At 47.4% G+C, this 23,229-nt stretch overlaps 1 protein-coding gene and 1 pseudogene across 1 annotated transcript in view; one reads left to right on the plus strand and one right to left on the minus strand.

Moving 5' to 3' along the window:
• Positions 1–23,229, plus strand: part of LOC144129483 (uncharacterized) — a 61,279-nt gene that overhangs the window by 21,598 nt on the left and 16,452 nt on the right. The window contains exons 3-6 of the mRNA XM_077663652.1: positions 15,405–15,624; positions 16,306–16,459; positions 16,562–16,683; positions 17,619–17,736. Of these exons, the coding sequence (XP_077519778.1) occupies positions 15,405–15,624; positions 16,306–16,459; positions 16,562–16,683; positions 17,619–17,736 (614 nt within the window). The remainder of the gene's footprint in view (positions 1–15,404; positions 15,625–16,305; positions 16,460–16,561; positions 16,684–17,618; positions 17,737–23,229) is intronic.
• LOC144127647 (uncharacterized) lies at positions 1,895–4,021 on the minus strand (annotated as a pseudogene).

Below are 23,229 nucleotides of genomic sequence, written 5' to 3' on the forward strand. Positions count from 1 at the left end.
TAAAGCTGGTATGCTATAGATCAGAAAAGTAATCCATACGGCATGTCATTGAGCAATATGTGGCACAAAAGCAACAGATTCAGCACTAGGACTTGGTGTCAGTTGTTGACAAGACTGTCCGTTTATTACTCAGCCACTGCTCACTAGCATGAGCATGCGCACATTCTGTAAAGACCCCAGCCGTCCGCTGCGGAGAGAAATGGGATCAGTACAATTTTAAATGACTCTGCAGGAAACAGGCTCATTTTATTTTCAGGAATTTGATTACGAGCTGTATAACATAGGAGGCATGCAACCTCTCATCACCCTCCATGCTATCATTTTCAGAAGAAGGAACCTTGTTTGCAGTTGCACTTTCAGGCATTTCAGGGGTGGCTGAAAATAAGGCAGACATCATTGATTGCAAATCCTTTCTTTCGGTCGCTCCCTCCTTCCTCTCTCCCTGCCCTTTTATTTCTGCTAGCCGCAGCTCAGGTGCTTCAGGTTTCGATGGCAGATGCCACGGTTAGCAACATCTTTTCCTTCTATTGTTATTTTAACGCCACAACGTTAACGGCACCATGTCACAGAAAAGCCGGTGTCGTCGGCGTCGGCGGCGTTGGCCGTGAGCGAAAAATCCTCTTCCTCGCAATGTACCCCACTGCCCCAACAGATAGCGCACGACAGCAGCGACTCCCGCTCATCTCGTTCGGCCGCAGTGGGGCCGTGCGGGGAGGCAGGAATCGCGCAATGAGCGGCGAACAACGCAGCGAACATCCAAGGCGCGTTCACCACGAAGCTTGCGGCCTGCTGCCCGTTCCTTCGGCGCGGAAGCTGTGCTGGCGTTAGTGGCATCGGGTTCGTCAAAAACGATGTGCCGATGAACTACGACTGCAACGTAAGTCCCGCGCGTTCCGGCAAGGCGCCTGGCTGCGCTTATACGTGGTTTGCCGCTCCGGGCGTCCGTTTCACCGTACTCAGCAGAGCGATTTGTCCAACGGCCAAGGCGTCGCGCCGAACGGGCGATGGCATTCCGTGGACTCCCTGGCAGCTTGAGACATCTAGAAAAGGGTGCTGAATAATAGGCCGCCGTCTAGGTGTGCATGCTCTCTCTGTCACCATTATTTAGTGTAGTTACAGGAATGATTGTTTTCGGTTCCATTGAGTAAATATGCATAAAAGGCACTTTTGTGGCTCCACGCAAAATTAGGAGCCGGCTAGGGGTCAGAACATTCTGTTCCCTCTCCCACCTCGATGTGCATTTCTTCAACTTCATCCTGTGGACTGCTTGCGACATCTAATCAATGCTGGCTTTGTTTCAGGCGCTACCAGTTTACTGCTTACTGGCAGTGTGTGCTGTGGCTGTGGAGGCGGCTGGGGAGGCGCAAAAGAAGGCCACTGCCCGCCTGCATGGTAAAAGCTATGAGAGGCAGATACCCTGCGGAAACACACGCGGGGTTTCGGCTTGTAGCTTTCTCGAAATAAAGTAGTTGGCCACCTCTTTTCTCATTTTTCCTTCCAATGCAACACAGTATTTACATACTGCATACAGACCATTTTGGGGAATGCGCTTAGCTTATTCAGTATCTGTGTAGTAGTATAGACATATTTAGATTGTTGTACACAATTTGTTTAAAAGGGCCATAAACTCTCTGGCAGACGGAAAAGGACAAGCTGTCCTTGTACATCGTCCAAGTACATCGTCCTTGTACATCGACCAGAGGAAGGCATTCTATGCCCCGAAACATGCGATTTCAACTTGGCACTAGCAGGATGAAGTAGTGGATCTCCTCATACCCTATTTTTGCTTGCGGTGCATCGGAGCTTTTACAGACTGCATAAAGACCACTTTTTGGGAATGTGCTAAGCTTATTCAGTCTGTGAGTAGCAAAGACTTATTTGTAGTGGAACTGCTCTACAACAGTTGTTTATAAGGGTGGAACTGTGGTGGTGGACCAAAATTTTCAGAACTCAACTGCCCGGCTGATGCATGAACCAACAAATTCGCATAGTAATGAAAAAAAAAGAAGCGGGTCCTCCTCGCTTCCACGAGCTCCTGAAGAGAAGTCCTTGTGAAGGCCGAAGTCATTGGTGCTGGCTTCTGATACACCAGAGAGGGATCGCCAGAGCTTGCTCCTGCTGCTAACTATTTAAACAAGCTTTCCGACATACTCAGAAATGTGGTCTTCACATAATATTATTCCAAAAGGCTCCACCCAAGGTACTCATTCGGGGTGAAACTTAATACTCACTGTAAGTGGTAGGTGTTTTGAAGGGACACACGGTGTGATGGCCTTTTAGCGCCTTGGTGGTCTTCATCATCCAGCGTGAATTACCTTCTTTGGTCACAGCCTGGGAGCGGTCCACATTTTCATTGAAGTGGAGGAGGGCAAGTCGCGGCCTGTAAGTTGAGGATATTACATAAGGTGGCAATTGCGCATAATGATCCGGAGCACGTGAATATGGTTAGATGCTGACTCTTGAAATAAATGAACTGCTTCTAGGCACAGGACAGAACTGCAACATAATATTACCTTGCAAGCATCCCTGTTGGGGAAAATGCCGGAGACTTTGGTGCGAAATCAATCAGGGCACTGCGGAATGCCTCCAGAGCAAACGGCATCTGTGCACCTTCCTTGAGGAGACGCTTGTCTCCGGTGATCAACTTGAATGATCGCATGCCTGGGAATCTTGAGGAAATGGTATGCTTTAAAAAAAGTTCTTTAGGCAAGGGCAACAAAAGCTTACTGGTGTCCTCTTACTTGTCCCCTCTGACATGTCGTCGTGGAGACATCTTGGATGCAGTCCGTCATGTCCAGAGTGCTGGTCGATGACGTGATTTTGCATTCTCCGCCAGATGTCGACGACCAGCTCTGGATCGCCCCCTCCGGCCCGGGCTGTCCAGTACATGCGGTTGGTAGCTGCCTGAATCCACATCTCCAGCTCCTGGCATCCAGCCCGCTTGCTTGCCGCAGTCAGCTTTTTCTTGACACCTCAAATTTAAAAATATATATCAGGAAAGCTTGCAGCACATTCTCTGCAAGCAAGAAGCTTTTCAATCAGGCTATCAAATTTATTTCTTTCGGAGATGTGGCAAATGTCAAAGTAGTGGTTGACATTGAGCTCATAGGTCTGCATGCACTTTCATGTGGCAGGGTGGCCGTCAGTCGTGAGAGACACGCTCTTGATACCTGTGTCATGCATTATCGGGGGATAACAAGATGACAATAATTTGATTATCTACCAAGTTAGCCTTTGTAGCATGCTGCTGATAGGCGGCGACATGCATGCATGCACGTACATTCTTCCTTGAAGAAATACAGCTGCTTGATTAGGCCTTCCTTCTCTATGTTCACGCTGGCCATCGCCTGCTCAACTGCATGAAGATGGGTTATAATCATTACGTTACTGTATTTGCACTCAGCTTACCAACTAGTTACATAAATATAGACCACTGAATTATTGCAACTGTTTTCCACAGAAGTATCTACAGACCTCTCCCAGCTGGACTCGGACTGAGTGAAAAATTCTGTTATCTGCTGAACATTCGTGGTGTATGTCAGAAACTTGTCAGAAAACCCAGGGGAGTCAAATCGTTCGTCACCAGTGACATCAACCTCTTTGTTGCGCAACTGGTCGATGAGTCCAGCTTGTTCTTGTAGCCAGATCTGTTTAAATGTCATTCCATTTGTTGACTAGCGCAGCATGCGGTAAAATAAAAATTTAGTTTGATTGTCCACTACTTTTGCGGTGGTGACTAGAACACAACAAAAAAAACAGAAGTGTGTTCGTTTAATCTGAACCTTATTGCTGCCTTTTGGCTGCATATAATTGAAGAACTTTGTCTAAAACACTTCTGCTTTGTTCATTAAAAGTAGGAATCTGATCATGCTGTGGTAAAATATATTAGTATGCTTGGTTTGTTGGTCGCCTTTTCTACCGAAGGAAACAGGAGGGCATTCTGATAGGTGTAGAAGGTCTGGTCGCTTGCGACCTGCACATTCATGTGACGCAGCATCCTCAGCATGGAAGTTATATTTGCTCCTGAAAAGAGCACGTGGCTAATCAGCATAAGGTCTCCTGCTGCCCTTCCATTGATTACAGGCCGCCTGTTTCACGTCCGGACATGCTCTAGGGGCAGATACTGATGGCATTGATGAGACCAAATGCCACAGAAAGCGCCGCTTTAGCTGACATAATCACTCTACGGCGCGCGTAAAATTGCCGAACAAGCTCAGGCACAATTTTCTAAGCTTATAAGAGCGACCCCACGCTTACGAACGCTAAGCACGGAACATTGTTAGTTGTTTAGCTTCTGCAAATCATGAGTAATCGCGTCATGATACAGCCACGTAAGTTTTAGAACAAACTATATTTTCAGCCTGACGCATGTTTGAGTCAGCGACCCTACTGAACGTCGAACGCTGGTGCCATGCTAAGAAAAAAATTCATTCGCAGATATACTTACCAGGACTCTTTGGCGCGTCGGGGCCTGTCGCTCTGTTCCATTTACGACAGGAAGTCGAAGCGTGGGCAGGAGGGTCGGGCCGAAGGAAAGCGCATGCCTCAAAGTGTTAAGAAATGGGGAACCTCTGGTAGCGTCCCGGCGTTGTTATCGCGTCCCGCGCAACGTTGTGGTTCATCCAGTGGCAAGCAGAAGAATCTTAGGCCCTTTGGACAGTTTTTTGAAGCCCATTAGGGCACGTCCTCACCGAACAAACTTCCGGCATCGCGAAATTATCACTCGTGAATCCAACAGCACATGCAACAAACCGGGATGGCGTCCCATAGATCACACGAAAAAGTGCAGATCCAATGATATCGCGGAATAGCAAAAGTGGGAAGTGCGGCAAACACGGGGCCTTCGAGGAAGGGGAACCGCGCGCACCGACAAACCACAAGCAAAAGAGAGAGACGAGCGCTTCCTCAGAGCATGCAGAAGTCACCGTGGTGGGCGCATCACTCCTGTGATATATTCTATGAACCGCAACTATGTCGAGCTTTTATAAAAACTAATACTTACGGCGTGTCCAGAAACAGTAATAGAAATTACTTCAACTATTTTCACAGTTTTCATTCCCCTAACTCCAAGTCGTAGGCGAAAGCAAACAGTCCACGCGTATTTTTATTTCCGTGGGCTTAGTTAGCGGCTATTGTCTGCGACTGAAACTGTTTATTCACAGAAAGCCGAAAAGCAATATAAAACGGAAAGCGAAGCCGCCACTGGACTGCTTGAAAGGCACTCCACGCGTTGGTTGACACCTCCTGCCTACAACGTTGAGTTCAAAAAAGAGGTGGGAGCCGGGACAAATTCCGATTTATTTAGGGCAGTCGGCCACACAGGACAACAATTCAAAGTTTGTAAGAATGCTCGGAACCTGTTTCCGATCGAGTTTCCGCGGCAAAAAGACGAGTTCAGATTCATCTTTATTGCACCTTTAAGGAACTTACAAGTAGTGAGAAGGCATTGCAATTCTATTCCTGTTATATCCTAATTATATTTTATTCCCTTATAGGTGGAGCACTTATAAGAAGCAATACTGACAACTATTGGTCAACATTTCACATTTTCTTTCTATTGATGACGTCACGCCGTTTCGACCAATCGTGAATTTTATAACTCCAACACATTTTGCGCGACACGAGTTCTTCGTGCCCTTGAGACATCTAATGCTTTCGCATTAATAACACACGGAAGCCAGGAAATATACCTCCGCTGTACATCAGCCTCTGAAAACAACTAAAGAACGTTTTGGTTTTCTGGTTTTATGGGGTTCAAGGTCCCAAAGCGGCTTAGGCTATATGGGACGCCGTAGTGGAGGGCTCCGAAATATTTCCACAACATTGGGTTTTTTGACCTGCTACGAAATTGGACAGTGCATGAGCCTCTAGCATTTCGCCTCTATCAAAATGCAAAAGTGGCAGCCGGGATCGAACCCGAGTCTTTTGGGTCTGGAGAGTTCTGCGAGAATGGCGTTGTGGCTGATGTTGTCGAAGGCCCCCTTGAGGTCTACAGCCAAGATTACGCCTTCTCGAGTCCCCGATATTTGTTTTAGTACCATGTCTCTTAACTGGAGCATCACGTCTTGCGTGGAGAGTCCCGTTCTGAACCCGAACATAGTATCCGGAAACAGACCGTTGTCCTCCATGTAGTTGCTCAGTCTAGTCTTGACCACTTTCTCGTATAGTTTACCAAGGCATGAAGTTAGCGATATCGGCCTAAGGTTCTCTAAACTGGGTGTTTTCCCTGGTTTAGGTATCACGATAATCTCAGCGTGTTTCCACTCCGCCGGGACCGTGCCCCTTTCCCAGTGCTCGTTGATTAGTCCGGTCAGGCTTTCCATTTGGTCATCACTGAGGTTTCTGATCATTGCATTGGTTACTTGATCTTTTCCCGGTGTTGTGTTCCTCGTGAATGACCTGGCAGCCGCGTATACCTCGTATTCTTTTATCGGGTCATCCAGCTTCGAGTTCCTTGTCCCTGAATATACCATGGTGCAGTGTGGCACCTGCGTGCTTCCGACGTACCTGGACCAAAGAAAATCTGTAATCTGGGCGTCCGTGCCCTGAAAATTGTGCGTGATACGTTCTATCGTTTTGCTGTTTTCTCTCTTCGATTTTGTCGGGTCTATGAGGTGCCTGAGCAGCGCCCATGTTTTAGCGCTACCCAAGTTGCCGTTTAGTTCATCGCAAATTTGGTGCCAATTATCTCTAAGTAAGTTTGCGGTGTGGTCTTCTATCTCCTTATTGATTTGAGCTATTCTGAGTCTCAATTTTCTGTTATGTTTTTGTTTCTTCCATCTTTTCGTCAGCCCCCTACGAGCCTCCCAAAGATGTAGCAATCGTTTATCCGCACGTGGAAAATCATCGGTAACCTCTAGCGTCATAGTATTGTCTCTGTGGACCTCCCGTAGTCGTTTGGTCCACTTTTCGATGTCCGTTATCGCATTTCTTCCGCCTTCATTCTCCAACTGTTGTCGGAATTTTTTCCAATCTGTGATTTTTGTCTTCCTCTGGATTGTGCTGAACCTTGTAAGTTTAATTTGCGTTTGAATTACATAGTGGTCGCTTCCGAACTGCTCCCCGGTGTTAGACCATTCGTAGTCTAGGATATTTCCTATGATGGTCAAATCAGGGCTAGTGTCTCTTGAAACGCTGTTTCCGACCCTAGTAGGGTATCTGCTATCGGTAACGATTTCCAGCCCGTGCGTGTCCACTCCATCTAGGATGGTTTTTCCTTTCTTTGTATTCATCTTGTAGCCCCACTCTTTGTGCGGAGCATTGAAATCTCCTACAATCACAAGGTGGTTTTGTTTTACCAGGCCGATCACCGCTCTAATGATTTCTCTGAAGTCATGTCTCCTCTTGCGCGGTGGGGAATAAATGTTAAGTACGAACTGGCTCTTCTCCCCGCGCTTCTTAGGTATTACCTCTATTAAAAGGTGTTCTATATCTTCTTCTGGCGTCGTGTGCTTGTGCGTAGTGACCCCCTTCTGACATAAAATGGCCACTTTTTTATATCTTTCATCTACTATGGTGTCGTAGCCGACTATCTTCGGCGAAGTGTTAGTTTCTTGCAGCGCTATTACAGTGGGGAGAGGATCTTCGCATACGTAAAGGCCTTCCTGTCTAACAGAACAGCAACGATCGGCATCAACAACATTAGGTCAGAAAAGAAGACGACGCCAAACAGAGGGACACCACAAGGATCCATCATCTCACCTTTGCTCTTTAACATAGCAATGATTGGATTAACTAGGAGACTGAAAAACATCAAAGATGTAGAACATTCAATTTATGCGGACGACATAACAGTGTGGACGACAAAAGGATCGACAGGACACAAGCAAGAAATACTGCAAAGAGCGGCGGATGAGATCGGTCAATTTGCTTTATTTAGCGGGATGCAGTGCTCTCCAGAAAAATCAGAATTTATTAGACTTCACAAAAACAAAGAGGACAGGGGATCGATAGAGTTAGAGATCGATGGACAACCCGTAAGAAGGACACATAAGCTTCGCATCTTGGGAATGTGGCTGCAGGAGAAAGGCAAACGAGACCATACCATCCAGCTCTTGGAACACTCCACGAAACAGATATGCAGGATGTTAAGCCGGATTACGAACAAGAGAAAAGGGGTGAAGGAGCGAGATGCGTTACGGATCACTTCTGCGCTCATCATACCGAGGATGACGTACGCGCTTCCGTACCTACAACCTAATAAAGGGGAAAAGAACAAAATGGAAACATGCATCAGAAAGGCGTATAAGCAAGCCTTAGGCGTCATGACCTGCGCCTCGACAGAAAAGTTAATGAACATGGGTGTGTACGGCACCTATGAGGAGCACAGTGAAACTATGCTCAGATTTCAACTCGAAAGACTTAAAAGAACAGCCACTGGCCGCGCACTACTGCTAAAGCTAGGATACCCGGCAGAAGGCGAGGGCGAAGACAAAACAGACATTGACAGCCAAATTAGGAGCACTTTCTTGGTTAAACCAGTGCCCAGAAACATGGACCCGAAGAACCACGAAGGAAGACGGGCGGCGAGATCATTGGAGTTGGACAGGTTCCTAAAGAAGAAACAGATGGTTCTGTATGTTGACGCGTCCAAGTACAGAACGAAGGAAAACGCTAGGGCGGTAGCAGTAGTGAACGCCAATGGGAAGATAATTACTGGTGCATCAGTGCGCACAAGGACAACACAAGCAGCGGAAGAGATCGCCATAGCTCTAGCCCTGACTGAAGCCCATCGGCAGGGACTGAGTTACTGGATAGCGACGGATTCTCAGGCTGCAGCGAGGGCATACAGAGATGGCAGGATCGGCCAAAAAGCCGCGAGGATTCTCTTCGCACAAAACCAACACAGACATGGAACAAACAACACACACATTCAACACACCATCATTTGGGTCCCTGACACTGGGGTTGAGGGAAATCTCATGGCAGACACCGTTGTCCGAGGGTTCACGAACCGGAGGGCGGGTTTGCCGGTCGAACCCTTCAGCACGCCAGAATCGTACGGGGAGGCAATGAAGGCGTTGTTGGGAGCGCGCAAGAAGTACTCGGCTCCGGCGGATATCCTCAACAGAGAGCAGGCCACCACGCTCAGAAGACTACAAACAGACACCTACCCAAGCAGAGCCATGTATCATAAAATGTGGCCGAACAGATATGCGAAAGAGTGCGTGTGGTGTGGGGGCTACGCCACAACGTACCACGCCACCTGGGGCTGTGAAAAAAGCCCTTTACTACCAAAGATAAATAGCCCTAGTCTAGAGCAGTGGGAGGCCCTCCTGGCTGACTCCGACCCGAGCACACAGCTTCTGCTGGTGACGAGGGCCAAGGCAGCGGCGGAGGCCAACGGGATCCTGGACTAGGGAATACCGACCACTGCAGCTCCACTTCTATCTATCCCCAACACCCTACTCCCTTACTCTTCCTTCTGTGAAAATAAATGTTTTTACTACTACTACTTGGGTCTGGAGCCACGCACCATAACCACTAAGCGGCCGCGGAGGGTCCAAAACCACAGAGGAACACATATGGGCTGAGTAAATCAGAATAAAACTGGGATTATGAGAGGCATTGTTTGTCAGTGTTCCTATGAAAATGTAGACTGCGAAATAAACGATCATAACCTCAAATAACAAACATCATTTCTCACGCGCATAACTTAACCGCTTAAAGAGCAAGCAGCACCTGTAAAAACTCTGGGCATCATGCTCTATCTCCCAACTCAGAACCCGTTTGTGTTTATGGCTACACATTTCAGTGGTGCGAGAAAAGGTTTCCTATACACATCTATATAAAATGTGTCGACGTTTCTAGATACATTCTATCTCCTCTTCATGAAATATTGCCGACCTGCTTTGGAGGTGCAAACACTGTTCCCACTTCGAGTCATTTATCATTCGCTCTCGGCCTACCAAGCTTTCCGCCTCACTTAGCTCAATTGGTAGAGTGGCTACTCCGGTGTAGCGGGGGTGCCGGGTTCGAACCCCGGACCATGAAGAATTTTTAACTGCGAACTTCCTGAGAAAGCTGTATAGTTTTCCTTTGTGGCCGTATGGCTGCGTTTGGGTGGATGCCAATGAGTAATTACTCCCTCTTTATAAATCTACTCCACCTAGGTCGATTCCCCTAAACGTTGGACCAATATTAACCTGCGAGGTTTTTGTTCTGCCTTTCCATTTCCTCCACGCACATCGCGGCGCTCCAGCCGATCAGTCAAGTTGTCCGATGCCTGAATACACGGCGCCGCGTTAAATGCAGTGGCGTAGCAGAACTTTACGGAGAACAATACCACCAAAGAGTCTTCAATGCCATCAGGCGCACTGACACCGCAGTAGCCTCGCAAAACGGTTTTCTGAAGCCTTCGTAGATTCATATCTTGGGAAGCATAGGCAGGTCGTTCGGACCTTTGTCAAGCGTTAAATATTGCGACCTCTCACCAAAAAACAAAAAAAAACTTTGTGTAAAGTCGCTTCGCCCAACGGACGTCATAATCATAACGTGAAGAGGCCGAAGCGGCACTAACATCCAATGTCTTGTTTAAATTTTTAATTGAGTCATTTTCGCGCCCCTTTCTAAGTACTATCACAGTTAAGGCCACGAAAAAATGAAGGACAATGATGTATTTTTGTGTGCGTGTGTGTGCGTGCGTGTGTGAGTGCGAAGAGAAGTTAAAAACGCCGCAGCATCATCGGTCACACCATCGCAAAACACGGCGTGACCACCACTCGCAGGGCTCCGCCCGCCTAATGAACAGCGCCGCTGAGCAATGAGACCTGAGGCTTAGAAGCGTGCTCAAATATAAGGAACAAACAAACTCGTCCTGCTATGTGTTGCCAATTTCTCGTAAAATTGCCATTTCTCTATCGCGGTGTAGCAGCACACAGCTGAGTGAGATTCCAGGCATTGTCCGGAGCCACTACCTCGTGTTGTAATGTCGCTTTTCTAGTTTAAAAAAATGTGAGCTGTAAAAATTAGTGTTCACGTCTGCATATTCCTCACAAAAAGAAGCGATTGCAGCCACTCATTATATTTGAGCTGCAGGAATGAACCTATTGCTTTACTAAGGCTTCTGGATATGAGCTGCTAATTCAACGTGAACAGCCAGCGAGGTTAAATACACCGATAAACTACTTAGACTTTCGTTTTTTATTTCACTGCTTACAATACCTGGAGCAAATATATCGTAAGTGTCGTGCACTGCAGAATACATATGCAATATTGCAGCTTGACCGAAAGTATTTCCTTTGCCCACATTGCCATGGTTTAAGGAGAAAGTGGGTTTGCAAAATAAATACGAAAATCACAGTCGCAGTGAATATTGCAAAAAAAAAAAACATTTTGGGAATAATCGCCTCAATAAAGTTAATATTTTTACAATTGTTGTCAAGTCCATTTCAATTTCAGTGCTCCATAAAGGAAACAAACTTTATTCAAGCTGTTCTTCACTGAAACACAAGATGACTATTAGGTTTGGTTTGGTATATAGGGGTTTAACGTCCCAAAGCAACTCAGGCTATGAGAGACGCCGTAGTGAAGGGCTCCGGAAATTTTGACTACCTGGGGATCTTTAACGTGCACTGACATCGCACAGTACACGGGCCTCTAAATTTCGCCTCCATCGAAATTCGACCGCCGCGGCCGGGATCGAGCCCGCGTCTTTCGGGCCGGCAGCCGAGCGCCATAACCACTCAGCCAACGCGGCGGCTCAAGATGGCTCATAAAATGTGCAAAGAGGCAAGATTACCAATAGCGAAAGGTGTCGTCACTGACAAAAATACTGGTAATAAATTTCATATCTTCGATGTTAGCGGCGTTACAAGTGCACCACTTTGAAAGTTTGCCAAATGGTTAAGCAGTAAAAAGCGAATTACCCCGACGGTTTGCATCCTATGAATGGCAAGGAGTTGTAAGCGCACGTATGGAACGGGTTTCCAGTTGTCGGTTAGCAACACCATCATCATAATCGTCGTGAACCTGACTACTCCCACTGCAGGGCAAAGGCCTCTTCTATTCCTCTCTCATTAACCCTGTCATTTGCAAGTTGGGGCCACCTATATCCCTGATAACTTCTTAATGTCATTACCCGAACTAAATTTCTTGCCGCTTGCCTTATATTGGATTTTGGATTCGATTGCGTTACACTTAAGTAACATCGCTTATCTTGCCTTCGCATTACATGCCCTCCCCATGCCCATTTCTTCTTAACTTCGACATGGATGCCATTAAGCCGAATTTGTTCCCTGACCCACTCTCCCCGCTTCCTGTGGCTTACCGGTACGCCTGTCATTTCCCTTTCCATAGCTCACTGCGTGGTGCTCAATTTAAGTTGCACTCTTTTCGTTATCCTCCGCTTTTCTTCCCCTTATGTGAGAACCTGTACCATATCGCGGTTATACTTTCCTCCTGAGGGTTATTGGTAAACTGCCATTCATGATCTAAGAGAACCTGCCATATGCGCCCCCCTCCCCATTGTTATTCAAGTTATTTCCCTGGCATGATGCGGATCAGCGGCCGCTACGTGCCCTCGCTATGTGCCCTCGCTACCAGCACCTCGCTACCACTTGTAAACTGCTGTTCCCTTCCGAGGGTGTTGAACATTAGTTTCGTTTTCAGCATAATAATTTTTAGATCAGCCGTTCTGCTCTGCCTGTCTAACTCACTGACCATGCCTTGCAGTTCATCTCCTGAGTGACTTAGCAAGGCAAAGTCATCAGTGAAACCACAGATTACTAAGGTATTCTCCATTAACTATTATCCCCAGCTGTTCCCAATCGAGGCCTCTGAATACCTCCTGTAAACAGGCGATCAATAGCATTGGCGAGATCGCGTCTGCCTGCCTGACACCTTTCCTTATTAGAATTCTATTGCTGACTGTGTAGAGTTCTTTTGTAGTTGTGACTTTATGGAGTTCTCTGGTAGTTGTGCAGCAGTTGTAAATATCTTCCAGCATATTTACACAAGGCCCCTTTACGCCCTGATTCCGAAATGCCTTCATGACTGCTGGAGTTTCGACTGAGTACAATGCTTTACGTTATCTATGGAGGCTATATATACAAGGATTGGTTCTATTCTGCAACATTTTCTGTGACCTAATTAATACTGTGAGTACGGTCTATTATCAAATATCCTTTACGAAAGCCTGCCTGATAATTTGTTTAATTTAAGGCTAAGGTTGTCCTTATCCTATTAGCGATTCCCTTCCGAGATACCTTGTAGGCAACGGATAGTAAGCTGATCGTAATGTGTTTTTCAAGTTTTTTTTGTCTACTTTCGTATGAATTAAGCTAACGATAACGTTCTTCGAAGCTTCTGCAACGCTCGAGGTCACATGGTATTGCGTATACAGGGAGGCATGTTTTTCTGCACAATCTCCACCCCGTCTTTCAACAGACCTGCTTTTACCTTATCTTCACCGGAGCCACTTTCTTCCTTTGCATTGCTCCTAAGGCTTTCTTTACTTTAGTACTCCATCAACAGCGCTTCTCCATAAAACGGCGCCCTTGGTGCTTATGTTCGCTGAAACGTAATTAAGCACTGCCCATGCGTCGAAGACATTTTATCGAAGTCAGCCCTCTAAAAAACTTTTCGTGTTAGAAATATGTCTCCCATTCCAGAAACCCGTTGGTATATCAAATTTTAACAACTTGAAAGTTCGGTATAACATGACCAACCTTACAAGAATGAGTTATCGAACCCGCAAGCAGTGTAACACAGCACCTCCATAGCAAAGCGCGTCATTGCAAGCGAATGTCGATCATTTTCCGGCGAAATACACTCCAGCTGTGCTTAACGCTCCTCTAAAGCTGAGGATAAAAACGCACCTCTCAGTTTACATAGCTTACAGTGAAGAGCAGCCTTTGATGTTAACTGAAGGAAAAATATCGTCTCTAAGCTCAAAGTAGCAGAAAGCATGCGCATTTGTTTGAATCATTCATTCGTAAAAAAAACGAAAAAGGCACCGTAAGACCAACTAAAATGTACCGTGCAAATCACAGAAGCCACTCGCACGCAAAGACACTCCGTGCGCTCTTGTAGTTCATCGAAGGATCATAATTCGCAGTGCTGGAGGCAGATCTAGTAAGAAGGACTAGGTAAACTACGTACACCCACACATCGTCACATCCGTCTTGTCTTAGGAGCCGTCACTGAACTCGCTTCAACCCAGTCGACTCTCGCTAGTTGTGCCTGATTCGGCATTGCATTATCCTCATAATCATCAACAGCCTGACTACACCCATTGCAGGGCAAAGGCCTCTCCCATGTCTCTCTAATTAACCCTGTCCTCCATTCACCCTTTGCCTGCAAACTTAATCTCATCCGCCCACCTAACCTTCTGCCGCCCCCTGCTACGCTTACTTTCTCTTGGAATCTACTCCGCTACCCTTAAGCACCAGCGGTTATCTTGCCTTCGCAATGCGATGAGGCCTAATGCTGTCATCATTCCACGTATAATTTGCCTGGGGTTTGTCGCCTACAACTGGAACCACAGCAATTTCGCATTTGCAGGGAAAAATTTTGCCCCGAAGACAACCGTCGCTTTCCCGAAGCATCGCTAGCGACAGGCAGAGAACATTGATTACATGAAGCGTTCGTTTGAGAAAGGCTTGAGCACTTGGGCAGAGCATGTAATGCGAAGGTAAGATAACCGATGGTCGGTAAGGGTAAGGGACTGGATTCCAACCGAAGGCAAGCGTAGCAAGGGAGGGTAGAAAGTTATTTGAGATTAAGAAGTTTGCGGAGATAAGGTGGTCGCTGCTCTCACCGGACAGAGTTAAAGGGAGAGATATTGGAGAGGCCTTTGTTCTGCAGTAAGATTGGTCAGGTTGACGATGATAATAATGATGTGTGAAAAACAAAACCATGCGAACGGGCCTTCCTGCACTAGCCGCGCAGAGAGATTTGAAATTAAACCGACCTTCAGGTCATTGGCTCCCAGGCTCCCAGGTGTATTCTGCTCGCGTGCACAATTGCGGAAGGAAACAATCTTGCTCACTGCGCTCACTTCATTCTACTCGTCGACCAGTAACGTAGTTATATCATGAGCGCTTCATTAAGTAACTGAATCCGAGGTGCACATCAGAGTACGAAGGAAAAACGACGAGCTGGCTGTTCCAGTAACATCAACGCGTTCCGCACACGTTTCACTTATCAAGGCGAGGCGAACGATGCATGACTTTTTGTTCCCCATAAAAAAAAAACGTGAAACGCGGCTCATTTTAGACTAATTGAGTGTAACAGAGCTTTTAACTGCAGTTTATGCGTGATCAGAGCAGTCTAAGTGGAACAAAGATTAAGAGCGTAACAGGCACTCCAGCCCACAACGGCGCAGATGGTAAACTCCGCTATCCCAAGATAGCACTCAAATCAACGACCAGAGTTCATACCTGCTTATTTTTGCCTCTGCACAGGATCAAAGAGCGCGCTGCTGCTGTGCACCGCGGGGCCATCGCTGCGCAGGCAGTCAGTGCCGCCGGACGGTATCTGCGACCAGCTCTACTACACAAGCGTGCATGTGCTGGACCACAGGGTTCAGAGTGCCGAGGATGATGCGGGCTGGAACCGCTTCCGACGATCGATGGCTGCACTCAAAAAACCCAGTACGACTGGAGGCATCGCCTTCGACATACGGTGTGTTTCGTTGCCGAAGCGCACTATACCAGGCTGGCGGGCAGACCAAGACAGTGTAGCTAGCGAATTCTCAATACACTGCTTTTGCGATATCTCGCAAAACTTCTGAATTTGGATCTTGCACTATATCTTTTGGAGTACAAAACTAGCGTTTGGCGCATGGTGGCCTTAGCTGCCTATGGGATATTAAACCCAAAACAACAACAACACAAAGTACCTTTTGGAGTGCTGGCCAACAACCATCCACCAGCGCTTCGAACGCAATGCTTCTTGGCGCATGGCCGAGGCTTTGACCGATGAAAACACCTGATGATATATTAGCGGTAACCCAAAATTGCATTTGAACGCTGATGCTGAGGGCCCGCAGGCTGAGCTGTTCACGAGTATAGCGGGCTCAAAGGTGGAAGCGCTCCCCAAGCCTAGAACGCCCACGCGCCCCACCAGCATGTCTCCCCAAACTCTCAGAATGCTGAGAGAAAATGTGCGACATGATCTTCGAAGGGATATGATTCAGAGCTGTCTATTATCAGAATATAAACACGATTAGACTTTCACACCTTAGAAAAACTAGAAGACGACGACTTGATTATTCGCAACTTTTCTAGGAGAGGAAATGAAGTCCGCGCAGAGAACTCTTTTTCCAGCAGTGTCTCAATATTGTGTTTGGTTGTGCACACTCAGGTATTTGGAAGAGGAGTCACTGTACCATTCGGAATTCCGAACAGAGCTGCGTACGCTCTCCACGAAGAATATCCGACACTTTGGCATCCTGAACGTCATCGCTAACGCTGATGTGTTGGCCGGAATGGTGACAAGACTCAAGAAAATAACGGCGGTACGAATGGCTGTGTGTGCGAGAGTTACGTATTGCCTTTCCATTCCCCTGTTTTCCACGGTCGCTGGAAACATTGACTTCCACTGCTATAATGTTTTGCAGAGGCTCAAAGTGCTCCAGTACCACGATAGATCGAGGTTCCTCGCAGTTGCCATCGGTCTGTCCAAACACAATGAAGGCTTCGCTTGGGACCGGTACCGTCAATATCTTAAAACGCTATCAAGGTGAGAGGTTCAGTCTTGGATGCAAGAAATGTTAGGATGTGGCACAATAAATTTCCTGCTTGATATTGTGGTTAATAGAAAACGTCATTAGGTGCAGAAGCGTGTTAGAGTGCCAGCTTTAGCAGTAAAGGATCAACTAAACGCACGCCCTTACCACTTGAGAAGAGGTGCTATTGTACGGGCGAGTATTTATGGGCGAGCTCTCGCAGAACTTTCGTTGTGCTCTAAGAGCGAGAGAGAAATTGGTAAGGTCAGTGAGGACTACTGCTCCAACACTAAGAGTGTCAATATCTACACGAGTGGGAAGCGGGCCGCCGTAGATGAAAGGTGAAAGGTGAAAGCGATGCGAGAAGACTAGTCGAGTGGCGAGAGAAAAGGGATACACAGGCGGAGGGAATTAAGTGTATACCTTTCGACAATCGCCACCTGATGCCCTTTATTATTTGCCTTCCATCTTTATACGTTGTTGGCAGCTTGCTCTTATTTATAGATTATAGGAACGGTGTGGTCTATGAGTTTCTCCTGGTGTAATGATGCACGTAGCTTGCTGCGGGATACATATGACCAACGTTAATTTATTGCAGGTGGTTCGATAAAGGATTTATGCGGATGCATTGGGGAGGGGGGGGGGGGTACGTTGCAGTTCCCTCTGCTACCAATGTGAGCTTGGTGTTGAACCTTAGTATTCGTTTACTGCATTGAAACACAGTTTCCTTCATAACTAAAGTCTACCAGGAAAGGGCGAAATGGGGCCTTCATGTGATCCGTTGTGTTCGAAAAAAACAACACTTCTAGTGTGGAAATCCTGTTTCCCTCTCATGTCCTTTTTTTCTCGCGCTAACCCCCTCTAATCATCACTTCTAATGAATTTACTAGTGATTTGCAGTGCTGCGTACGAACTCGCTGCCGTACTGATGCCGTGGAGTCTTCCGCAGCTACCCTCTGGACATCTTGGTGGCGATCAGCAGCGTCGGTGGCATAGCCGGCGAAAGGGAGTGCTTTGCCATTCCGCCAACAATTTGGTCATCAGCGAACGGCACTTCGCCAAGCCTTGTGAGTTTGCAGCACATACAAAAGGCCCTGTGGTGCAGAAAACAATGCAACCGTATTCAGGAAAGCGCGCAGCAAAATAGAGCCCAGACAGTTCTGCCTGCTTTGCAGGAAGCTGTGTCCGCGAAGGGACCCTTTTCAAAGCGTTATTACGGCAATGTTAGACACGAATATGTTCGCCGAATATTGTGAAATTTTCTTTAACTGAGGGAACAGTGTTAATTCACAGAAATGATTTCATCACACTTTGAGGAATGCGACAATATGTGTTGGACGTATCTATGCGATGTAACAAAGTTCCGTTGATATTTTATTCCTCGCACGCTAAGCCTATAAAACGAGGACTTGTTGAAACCAAAGCGCCTTCATAGATAAGGCTATCCATTGTGACTGCTGTGAAGGGCTGCATACGGGAGGCCCAGGAATTGCTGAAAAGAACTAACCCGGCGACCAGTGCCCAAGACATTTGCCTGCCTTCAAATTTATCGACCCCGACATGTCGGCGAAGACGGTGGTGGGGAATACGGCGGGCGATGTAGAAGACAGACGTGCAAAGACAGCCAGACGGCTAAAGTGGGGGGGCTGCGCGGGGTGCCCAACGCAACCGCAGTCTTCCCTGCGGTTTGTGCTGTGCTCTACCTCCTCCCCCCCCCCCCCCCCCCCACCGGCGCGCGGAGACGGGTTCGTTTGTGCGTTTGTGGGCGCAGGCCGCCAGACGACTTTACTAGCAGTGGACACGACAGACAGCGTAACGGCTTGAGGTGGCGGAGGAGGTCGGCGGCTGGCACCAGACGGGCTGCCAGCAGAGGAGGCGAGACTGACTGCAGAGAAGCGTTGCCCTCCGAGGGACACCTGATTCCCTTCGGCCCATCCCCAACGAGGCCATCGGCCTTCCCGTCGTAACGGCCGCGGGTTCCTAGAAACTTGGCGGGAGCCCTTGGTCTGCTGCATGAGCAGCGACGACGAAAAACCGTTGGGCGAAGATGTGCAGAGAGAGAGAGAGAGAAAGAGAGAAAGGGAATCTCCAGAGAGACGCGGCGGGGCCAGCGGAGACAGAGGAAAGGAGTCGAGCAGATACGGGCGAGGCGAACAGACGCAAGATCGCGCTGGTTCGTAGTCAGCGAGGCCGGATCTCAGCGTCCGTAGCAAATTGACCGCCAGCCGAAACGCCCAAGAATCCTGTGGTCTCGACCCGTCATAACACCGCCAGCCGTGGCCTTGTGTGTCAGCGCTCACCAGTCTCTCAGGAGGCGTGCGTTCAAATCCCCCCGCTGCCACCACTTGTGATGTTCCCGCCTTTAGGGGGTCAGTCACAATATCTATGGCTCCTGCTGAAGCAAGGAGAATTGAACCAACAAGGCGGTAACCCTGCAAAACAATGTTTGTTCCTCTCTGCCTAAAGGCAAAGCTGGTAGTGCGCTCACCGCTGGCTTTCAGGAGCCTCTGGTTGTAGGTCCGGCAGATCGGGGCTCCACTCCGATCGTCTCGCGCTGGCGGGCCGCGGCTGCTTCAGCTCTCCCGTGGTCTGCCTGTCTTCTCGGCGTCTCGGCTGGCGGTGCTGCGTAACGGCTCGAGGTGGCGGAGGAGGTCGGCGGCTTGCACCAGATGGGCTGCCAGCAGAGGAGGCGAGACTGACTGCAGAGAAGCGTTGCCCTCCGAGGTGCACCTGATCCCCTTCGACCCGTCCCCAACGAGGCCATCGGCCTTCCCGTCGTAACGGCTGCGGATTCCTAGAAACTTGGCGGGTGCCCTTGGTCGGCTGCATGAGCAGCGATGGCGAAAAACCGTTGGGCGAGGATTACCAAGAGAGAGAGAGAGAGAAAAGGGGAATCTCCGGAGAGACGAGGCGGGGTCAGCGGAGACAAAGGAAGTGAGTCGAGCAGAGACGGGCGAGGCGAACAGACGCAATACCGCGCTGGTCTATAGTCAGCGAGGCCGGACCTCAGCGGCCGAGCAAACTGACCGCCAGCCGAAACGCCCAAGGGTCCTGTGGCCTCGACCCGTCATAACACCACCAGCCGAAACGCCAAAGAGTCCTGCGGCCTCGACCCATCACAGCACCACCAGCCGAGACGCCGAGAAGAGAGGCAGACCACGGGAGAGCCGAAGCAGCCGCGGCTTGTCGACGCTAGACGATCGGAGTGGAGCCGCGATCTACCGGATCGACAACCAGAGGCTCCTGAAAGCCAGCGGTGAGCGGACCACCAGTTTCGCCTTCAGGCAGAGAGGAATAAATATTGTTTTGCCTTGTTACCGCCTTGTGTGACTGACCCCCTGACAGGCGGGAACGTCACACTGCCAACGGCTGTCGCGTCATCATTGTCTACGAAAAAGAATCATGGGAGAGCGCCCACTTCCCAGGAGCATTTAGGATGAGAAATTTTAGCTTCTGCCATATATTAATAAAGTTTCTTAAAACTTAAAAAGGGTGTTTTGAAAATATGGCATCAATGTCATATTACTTATGAATTTCTACACTTATTTAGAGACACATGCAGCGCTACCGAGGTATCATTGCAGAGGGAACATACAGTGAAATAAAATATTACAATTGCCATAGTACACAAGGAAAACTTACCCCCCACTCGCATACATTGAATAAGACAGTGTTAACATTGAGAATCCTCCACAGATGAGCAGTCAACTATCTTTTTTGACAGTTTGTTTCAGACTGATATTACATATGAAAACCGATTTGATGGGTATGGTGAAAAAGATGACATATGGAAAGAAAGAGCTCTGATAAGCATTAGTTCGACATATGATTTCTCGCACCTTAAAAACATTAATACAACGTGTCGATACAAATTAAGGCAGCTGAACGTTGAGAGCATTGTCAGTCCCAGATTTGTTAAAATGTAAGCGTTAGAGCATTTCTGCTTTACTGCGGAGGCGTCTACTGCTCAGTATTTTACTTGTACCAAACATTCCATTATAGCTGAAACGATGCGCCGAAAACCGCAGTCATTAGCGACAAAGCCAGCTGCACAGTCCTGTATGCGTTCTAAATCATCTGGTTATATAGTCATGCGTGGATAGTACGGCAATGGCATAATAAATTAATGTCTCTCATTAGCGTTAGGTACAGCAGTTCTTTTATATCTTCTGGGGCTTTCGGGAAACTTCGTACGAAGAAATTCAACATTCTGAATGTTTTGCCTATTACGAATTAAGAATGAGTTCTCCCTGTTAAGTCATGCCTGAAACACACCCAGATACTGAAATTTTGATTTTTTTTTTCAAATGAGTAGAATTTGAATAGTATACCGAGTGTACTTGGTCACGTTTACGCGTAAAAAAGATTTTTGCATTTATTTTATTTAATCGGGATTTTCCACATGATGCAGTATTAGTAGATGCTGTCTAGATTCTGTTGTAGACCGCTAACATTGTATTCGCTGACTATCGGGCTGTACGCGATGATGTAGTCTACGCATAAGCGAATTTTGCGCGAAGTTTTTCAAAAATATTACTAATATAAATTAAAATCAATAAGTGTTCCAGAACGCGTCTCTGAGGTGCACTAGATGTAACATATGCAGAGTGGAGTGCGGCGTGATTATTTTGAACGTATTTTCAGGTAGTCATGGACCCGTCTTATCACAGCGGACCGCATCCCAAAGAAAGCTAGATTATGAAATAAATGGGTATCAGATAAGCAGTCAAAAGTTTTTCTAATATAAAAATATCTAGTGAACTTGATTTCCACGGTCATAAAAAAAATGCCATGAATAAATTCCAGCAACTGTGTGGTACTTGAGAAACCAGACCTCAAATCATGCTGCACTTTCGCGACGAAGGAAATATTTTCTTTGAAACCTCAGCCTTGGGGCTGTTCCTACGGACTGCTTCCGTGTTAACAATCTCTCAACGTTCAGGAAAAAACTGAGACTAACGATTTTGTGTACAGCATAACCAAATATTGAGTCACAACTTCAGCTGATGTTTTCAGAACATAGGAGACGATCAGGACCATTAGCGGTTTCAATATTAAGCGTTTGCAACTGCTTTAAAATGCCGTTATATGTATCAAAGAATGGCGGCATAGGCACAGAAATAACTTGAGCGATTTCAAGAAGCTCTGCCCAAAGAGAAGTGCTAAAAGCTGATCGAAAGTAGTGGTTGAAGCAACAAGCCTAATCATAAGCATTAGTCATGTCAACTCCATCAACTGATAGGTGTGAAACACCAACCTTTTCCTTCCACGCATTTGAAAAAAATCCATAGTTCCTTAGGTTACGTTGAATTTTTTGATACAAAGAACCCAAGCATTTATGTTTTAAAGCGGTAGGCTGGGCTAGTTGGTTTTGCATCTTCTTGCTTGTTCTCTTGCATCTTCTAGAGTTTGTCCCTTTCTTTCTGTCTGTGTTTGCTTGTGCGCTGCCATTTAATTAATAGGTTTTTAAACCATTATATTAACTTTAATATCACATAAAAAGGGCTTGATTGCTTGAACCGGGCGCAAGCAGTCGTTTTATTGGGTAGGAGGTGAGCAGACGGTGCCTCTTGTTGACTAGTGCGCGGATATCTTGATTTAACAAAGGCTTATGGTTTAGCTGTTTGGTAGACAGAGCTGAACTGTTGACGGGACATAAATGCCAAGGAGAGATTGATTTTGTTTTGAGGGGTTTTAAGTCCCAAAGCGATTCAGACTGTGAGGGACGCCGTAGTGGCGGGCTCTGGTTAATCTTGACCACCTGGGGTTCTAACGTGCACTGACATCACACGGTACACGGGCCTCTAGCATTGCGCCTCCAATGGAGACGTGTTCGATCTTGGCCGTGGCGGTCGCATTTCGATGGAGGCGCTCCATCGAAATGCGACCGTCACGGCCGGGATCGAACCCTCGTCTTTCGGGTCAACAGCTGAGCTCCATAACCGCAGAGCCACAGAGGGGGCCGAAGAAAGATTCTAATTTGTTCTTAAAGAGCATGCAAGTCCTTTCGTAGTCCAGTGTAGGACTTCTACTTAAAAAATCGGGCAAGAAAGAAAGAAGACCACCTGATAAGGATGCATATTCGCCATTGTTGTGAAAATACACTTTCCTTGACTGTTAATGCGAGGACCGTGACAGCGCCTTGCAAACCCAATGGCAGGCAGGGTGGCAGACCACTAAGCAGCACACAAATGCCTTTGGCCCGCGCGTAGTAGGTGTGATCTATAAGGTCCCATTCACATGTGCTCAGTTTTACGTTCAACAAACTGGAAGGTGCATCAATGGCCGTCTAAAAGAGCATGCGAACTTTACTCATGTTGAATGCGGGAAACACCTGCCAGGGCATTGTAAAGGCTGCCGTTCTGCACCGATTTCTAGCAATACAGTGAATTCAGGAACAAAAAAAAAAGACCAACTAGGAAGGAAATTTTTTGAAGTTACTGTCATTTTGGACACTAACTCATGCGTTAGTGAACCGTGGCGATGCTTGACAAAGAATTTCAGTTCCTTACTTAGAATTACTTTTAGCTTCAGTCAACGTTAGCGCCTGTCGCTTAGTT

Source organism: Amblyomma americanum, chromosome 4 (assembly GCF_052857255.1).
Source record: "Amblyomma americanum isolate KBUSLIRL-KWMA chromosome 4, ASM5285725v1, whole genome shotgun sequence".
In the NCBI taxonomy this organism is placed as follows: Eukaryota; Metazoa; Arthropoda; class Arachnida; order Ixodida; family Ixodidae; genus Amblyomma; species Amblyomma americanum.